At 36.2% G+C, this 5,889-nt stretch overlaps 3 protein-coding genes across 3 annotated transcripts in view; 1 reads left to right on the forward strand and 2 right to left on the reverse strand.

The window, feature by feature from the left end:
- Nucleotides 1-66: 66 nt before the first annotated feature.
- On the forward strand, nucleotides 67-1,431 carry LOC100632662 (motile sperm domain-containing protein 1-like). The gene is made up of 6 exons (XM_019995087.1): nucleotides 67-209; nucleotides 268-343; nucleotides 452-626; nucleotides 749-821; nucleotides 893-1,042; nucleotides 1,314-1,431. Exons 1-6 carry the CDS (start codon nucleotides 89-91, stop codon nucleotides 1,343-1,345), a joined length of 627 nt encoding a protein of 208 aa, XP_019850646.1. The 5' UTR covers nucleotides 67-88; the 3' UTR covers nucleotides 1,346-1,431.
- LOC100632789 (U2 small nuclear ribonucleoprotein auxiliary factor 35 kDa subunit-related protein 2-like) lies at nucleotides 1,301-5,323 on the reverse strand. Its single transcript, XM_019995086.1, has 14 exons — nucleotides 5,223-5,323; nucleotides 5,092-5,180; nucleotides 5,017-5,050; nucleotides 4,913-4,963; nucleotides 4,636-4,744; nucleotides 4,494-4,580; nucleotides 4,248-4,322; nucleotides 3,878-4,030; nucleotides 3,626-3,802; nucleotides 3,356-3,448; nucleotides 3,247-3,302; nucleotides 3,030-3,157; nucleotides 2,221-2,311; nucleotides 1,301-1,953 (listed from the first exon to the last, which is right to left on the reverse strand). The coding sequence occupies exons 1-14, from the start codon at nucleotides 5,261-5,263 to the stop codon at nucleotides 1,410-1,412; spliced, it is 1,728 nt and encodes a 575-aa protein (XP_019850645.1). The 5' UTR covers nucleotides 5,264-5,323; the 3' UTR covers nucleotides 1,301-1,409.
- A 130-nt stretch (nucleotides 5,324-5,453) lies between these two features.
- The window catches only part of LOC109581208 (uncharacterized), a 2,442-nt gene continuing 2,006 nt past the window's right edge, over nucleotides 5,454-5,889 (reverse strand). The window contains exon 3 of the mRNA XM_019995110.1: nucleotides 5,454-5,679. Within this exon, the coding sequence (XP_019850669.1) occupies nucleotides 5,454-5,679 (226 nt within the window). The remainder of the gene's footprint in view (nucleotides 5,680-5,889) is intronic.

Below are 5,889 nucleotides of genomic sequence, written 5' to 3' on the forward strand. Positions count from 1 at the left end.
ACCAAGAGCTAATATTATTCATTGGTAAAAATTAGATTGGAAATCAATTAATAAAGTTTTTAGCCTCGCCTCAAAAAGAAGATTTAAAATGGCGTCTAGCAGGAAGCTACCTCTTTTTATCTTTCCAGAAGAGCTGAGATACGATGAAGGAACAAACAAGCAAGTCCTTACCATATACAATCCATTTGAAGTCTCTCTCAAGTATAAAAGTAAAGTTGACTAGATTCACTCTAAAACAAAAGTATTTAAAAAATAATAAAACTTTAGTTCTTTGCACAGTCCCTCATAAATACAGAGTAATGAATTCACAAGGAGTCCTCAAGCCACAGTGCTGCATTGACATGTAAGACAAGTAACGTTTATCCCTCATTCACATGCTGTACTATTATTATTATCATCATCATCATCATCATCATCATTATTATTATTATTATTATTATTATTATTGCAGCGTTATTGTACGATTGAAGCAAGGTGGTGAAAGAGAGGAGCCAGAAGAAGACAGTGTTGTAGATGGAGACGTCGACAAGTTTTGTGTTGAACTCTATCAGGGAAGCAAGCTCTTTGGACAGAAACAAATCATATCTAAACTCTGCTCTCAAAAGAGAAAACATAAGATGGATGAAGTAAGAGAGAGAGAGAGATAAGTGTATAAGAGATACATAGTACTGTTAATCAATTTTTAATGCATGCATATCTGCATACTATATATATATATACTATTAGTGTCTCAATTCCAACACTGTAGATCAGTGAGTTTAAAGAGCTACCAGTTAGAACAAGACCCAATGAACAAAGACAGCTATTAATTCACACTGGAGGTCAGAGAGAGAGAGAGGGAGGGAAATAGACCCTGTAGAGAGGCTGTTGTCACAATTCTCTCATTATTTAGGCTACACAACTCCTAGTACTTGGCTAACAGTCATCATTGGTTTATTGTCGCTACTCATCCTTTTGTTACCTCTTGATGGAGAGAGCTCGTCGTGGCCTCCATGGCTCCATGTTACAGTTAATATGAAACTAATAGCATCATTTGTATTAGGTAAAGACACACACACACACACACACTCATAAAAATATTCATAAACACAACAAATGGTGTATTTGTTGGCTTGTTGTTACACTGCATAGCCAAGACTGCTTTGTTAATTATAAACTCAGTCATACTAGTCATATTAGTCAGTCGTGCTATTATAGATGTGTGTGTATGTACACTATAAGCACAATGCCATCAATGCTAAATATCTCCATTGTAAACAAGCATTAGTAGCAGCTGCTGCAAGATTTATTTAAATATTTATTATATTTTTTAGGTCTGGTTACAATGGCAATACTCAAATCATAAGAAACCAATTATCACTTACAATGTATGTACATGTACATGTACATGTATAATGTATTCAGTTCCATCAGTCACTTTCAGAATCAGTACTACTCTCTCTTCTCTTGTGTTTCTTTTTACTGCTCCTCTTCTTTTCTTTCTTGTGTTTCTTCTTGTGATGACGACTGCTCGACGACTCCTTCTTCTTATCTCTCTCTGATCCTTTACGTACCGGAGACAAATCACTGTCGCTCTCGTACGAAGAGCTACTCCGCCCATGAGACAAGTAATCTGAAGAACTGTGTCTCCTCCCTCGTCTGTCCCTCCTATAAGGAGAAGGACTCCTCCTCCTCTCCCTAGGGGAACGGGAACGGTGACCCCTTGACCCACGTCTGTTCACTGGGGACCTCCTCCTGTCGCTAGGGGACCTCTTCCTGTTGCTAGGGAAGTCAGGGGATCTTCTCCTCCTACTTCCAGGGGATATAGAAGACCTTCTCCTGTCTCTGGGTGAGTCCGATCCTCTTTTGTAGTATCTTCTGTTAGGAGGGGAACGAGAGTAGCGCCTATAGCCTCCATCCCTCCCTCCGTATCTTCTCCGGGGACTTCCTGATCGTCTCGAGTTTCTCCTGTTACTAAATATAGAGACGATTGAGACACGAAATAATTATACACAACATGTGGGTGGATATGTGTATATATCTTTCCTTATTCTTGTTATCGTATTTTGATGATAAACCAATATGACCTGTTTGCATAACAATTGTCATTTGCTTATTTGCATAATATAAATGTATATACTTCTATTATATCATATACAGTTTATATTATTATTATATAGTATAATTTGCATCATTCTTCAATAATGATAACAATAATAATAGTAATAATCATTTACTTACTTTCCGTCATCTTCATTCCAGTTGAATTTGCCGTCAGGATTATTAAAAACGTGGAGAAAATTGCAGTGCTTCCCTTTAGGGCATTGACTTCCTAGAGAGAAACAAATTAACGGTTAATAATAATTCTTTTAAAAACTCTACCCAAAACCATAGTCTAATACATGTCGCCTTCTTTAGCAATTTTAAAATTTAAAAAAGATCCAATTTTCATCGGAATGAGCTCAAACTTTCTATGTAACATAAGAACATGTATAGGTATCAGAAAAAGTTATACAAATGGGGAATTCTCTCTTAGCCATTTTTGACAAAATTTGGCTCGAGACCCTGTACTATAGTACAGGGATTTTGGCCAGATTTTTGAGCAACTTTAAAAATTCTTAACAAATCCAAACTTGATCGGAATGAGCTCAAACTTTCTACGCAACATAAGAACATGTATATGTATCAGAAAAAATTATAAAAATAAAGAATTGTCATCTAGCCATTTTTGATGAAATTTGGCCTGAGACCCTGTACTATAGTACAGGGATTTTGGCCAGATTTTTGAGCAACTTTAAAAATTCGTAAAATATCCAAACTTGATTGGAATGAGCTCAGACTTTCTACGCAACATAAGAACATGTATATGTATCAGAAAAAATTATTAAAATGGGGAATTCTCTGCTAGCCATTTTTGACAAAATACCCTGTATTTGGCCAAATGTTGAAGCAACTTAAATAACATCAGTAATTTATTACTACTTGGAGCTATGTAGCTCAATCTATGATACTACTGTACTAGTATACACCTGCTTTAAGCCTTTCCTCACCTTGTTTCAAAAATTCTCCACAAATTGCTGTCTTCCATTTCTCTACTGGACAATATTCACACGAAAGCTGTTTCCCAGCATAATACCGTCCATTGAATTGCTTAATGGCCGCAGCACAAGCTTCTTCACTAATTATGAAGAAAGAGAAATATATATAATATTAAATCTTTTTCTTATCTTTTTTCGTATAATTTTTACAAATTCTACAAGAACATACGTTGAATACTGAACGTAAAGGTTTCCTCTTAGGTGAGACTCGTAATTACAGGAAACCTATTTTATAGTCGGGTCAAAAACCACGTCAGATCAAAACCTTTTTCTCAAACCTTAAACTGAACCACTTCACCAAATTTTTCAAACTCTGGGAACACATCTTGGTAAAACTCTTTGAAATCTTTCAACATGTCCTCATCATCCATCTAATAATAACAATAATAATAGCAACAACAATAATAACAACAACAATAATAACAACAATAACAACAACAACAATAATGACACAATAATAATAACAAGAATAATAACAACAACAATAATAATAATAACAACAACAATAACAACAACAATAACAATAATAATAATACTCTTCCTTGTACCTCTAGTCCCACGTCTTCATCGTGTTCGTCCAATAACTGCTGAGTCAGCACGACGTGGTTGTACATCCCACGTATAATCAAGGTGGTGCTGCTGTTTGGAATCGGATGGACTCGGGAGCAGTGGTCACCATAGCGACAGGCACCCGTCTTTATAAAAAACGGGCAATTAATCTTATCCTAAAAAGAACAAAAACAACAATAATAATAAATAATAATAACAATATTAATAATAATATTTGATTTCTCTCTTACCTTTTCCGTCCCATAGTTGTCCTTCTGAGGCGGTTGTTCCTGATTCTCTTCTCCATGCCCTTGCTTCTCTGTCTTCTCATTGTCATCGTCTAGGAGGTTCATGGCCTTGGCAACCTTTGCCATGTCTATTGGAGCATACGGGTTGTGCCACGGCTGGGAAGAAGAGAACAAGAGCTCAGGGAATTCTTAAAACATACTTCAAGACTTGAATCATCATTGAATTGAGATGAGTAGAGTAGTAGTGAGAGAGAGAGGGGGTGAGGGGCTAAAAGTACTCTGTGTATGAGTGTTTGTCACAATTAACAACCAAAACCTTATATTGGCTTGGGGGAGAGTTCAAAACAGTGATGGGAGACTTCCCTTGTCTTACCATGTGTACATCTAGAAGGTTTCCTTGCTCTTGCATTGTTTGGTCAATCTCTGATAATGCTTTTTCTAACAATTCCTAGAGAAAGAGAGAGAGAGAGAGAACATTAAGAATTGGTAAAAAAATACAAGGATTTTCCCGGCCACCGCCATTGGATTAGTATTACTAAAATTTAATTGCTTGCCCCCTTTTAAAAAGATTATCCCCCTTGGCCGAAACCCTATCAATAAAATAACGAGATCTCTTTACCTCTTTCTTACTCTTTGCTTTCTCTTTATTTTCTTTTGCTTGTTTCTCCTTCCGTTCGAGAGCTTCCCACTCTTCTCTTATCATTCTCTAGTGATACGAGTCTCTCGTGATACTTTGCATGTAGAACACATGGTGACCTTACCTCTCTTTCCTCTCTCTCTCTTAATTTCTGTTCCTCTTTCTCTCTCTTTTCGCAAAACTCTGCGTGACTCTTTCTGTCTCTTTCTAGCCAAGCTTCGTACTGCAGCTGCCTAAAGATCATACAATAATAAAATCAAGAGCATAATTAGGCATAAATAACATTAAAAGTAGCAATTTTAGTTTGGGCACACTTATTCTTTGTATAAACATACAAGCATGTACATTAAAGGTATGTTAAATAGCTCAATTCAAATTAATAATAATAATTGTGTTTGCACCTCTCGGCCTCTTCCTTTTGAACTCTCCTTTCTTCTTCTGCTAGCTTTTCGCTATTAACATACAACTAATATATAATAGTTTATATAAAATATAAACTACTCACGCGTATTCCGGTTGAAGCTTTAATCTCTCAAACTCTATCAAAAAAATAGCTACAGAATGAATTTTAAGACTTCACCTTCTTCAGCTTCAGCTCTATCTTGTGCTATTTTCTGTCTCAGTCTCCGTCTCTTCTCTTTCTTTATTAATCTTCGTCTCTCTTTATGACTATATAAACTAAATTCATAGTCACAGGCTGCAGGAATATACCTTAATGTGATCCACTCAGATTTTGGAATCTCCAATACCATGAGGCATCCATGTAGGGGTGTGGCTTTTAAAAAGGCGTGGCCAACTTTGAGCCCCGCCCGATTTTTTGCTGTGCATGCAATGTGCAAATGCAAGCAAGCAAGCCTGCAGCAGCTTGCTTGCTCCTATTGAATGATTTAAAGTAGTTGCATGAGTTTACAATTTAACTAGCTTAAACAATGTATATAATAATTATCTTTCTTGCCATGAGTGGCTCCATGAGTGATTCTTGTCATTTAGTAACTGGACTAGCTTTTTATTGAAATGTTTGAAGAATATTTTAAGTTTAATTCTTGTCCATGTCGACATCTGGAGATGAACATCACGACGATAATCAAATGAAAGTTGTGAGTTTTCCCCTTTGCTAACCCAATCATGATTTGTCACCCAGTACTTGGCTTTTGGTGGCTTATATTGTCTGGGATCAGAAAATGAAGGATCAAAATCGACATTGATATGAATGCGGTGTGAATTGATATGCCCAAACAGAGTATCATTAGATTGTAGTGTCAGATTGATGCTAATATTCCAACATATACTTTGACTGTTATTGTTGCTCTGCTCTGGTGAAAGAAGAACTGTTTTGAGCAACTTAATAATGTTAATAGCATCTTCCAATGCTTTTCCT

This window comes from Amphimedon queenslandica, unplaced genomic scaffold, assembly GCF_000090795.2.
Source record: "Amphimedon queenslandica unplaced genomic scaffold, v1.1 AMPQUscaffold_13455, whole genome shotgun sequence".
Taxonomy (NCBI): domain Eukaryota; kingdom Metazoa; phylum Porifera; class Demospongiae; order Haplosclerida; family Niphatidae; genus Amphimedon; species Amphimedon queenslandica.

Excerpts from the sequence above, each read along its gene's own strand:
- LOC100632662 (XM_019995087.1), top strand. The coding sequence starts at position 89 with ATGGCGTCTAGCAGGAAGCTACCTCTTTTTATCTTTCCAGAAGAGCTG. Across the intron at positions 627-748 it reads GAAAACATAAGATGGATGAA|ATCAGTGAGTTTAAAGAGCT; the intron begins GTAAGAGAGAGA and ends CCAACACTGTAG. Across the intron at positions 822-892 it reads GCTATTAATTCACACTGGAG|GCTACACAACTCCTAGTACT; the intron begins GTCAGAGAGAGA and ends CTCATTATTTAG.
- LOC100632789 (XM_019995086.1), bottom strand. The coding sequence starts at position 5,263 with ATGGTATTGGAGATTCCAAAATCTGAGTGGATCACATTAAG. Across the intron at positions 3,803-3,877 it reads ACAACTATGGGACGGAAAAG|GATAAGATTAATTGCCCGTT; the intron begins GTAAGAGAGAAA and ends TGTTCTTTTTAG. Across the intron at positions 3,449-3,625 it reads ATGAAGACGTGGGACTAGAG|ATGGATGATGAGGACATGTT; the intron begins GTACAAGGAAGA and ends TGTTATTATTAG.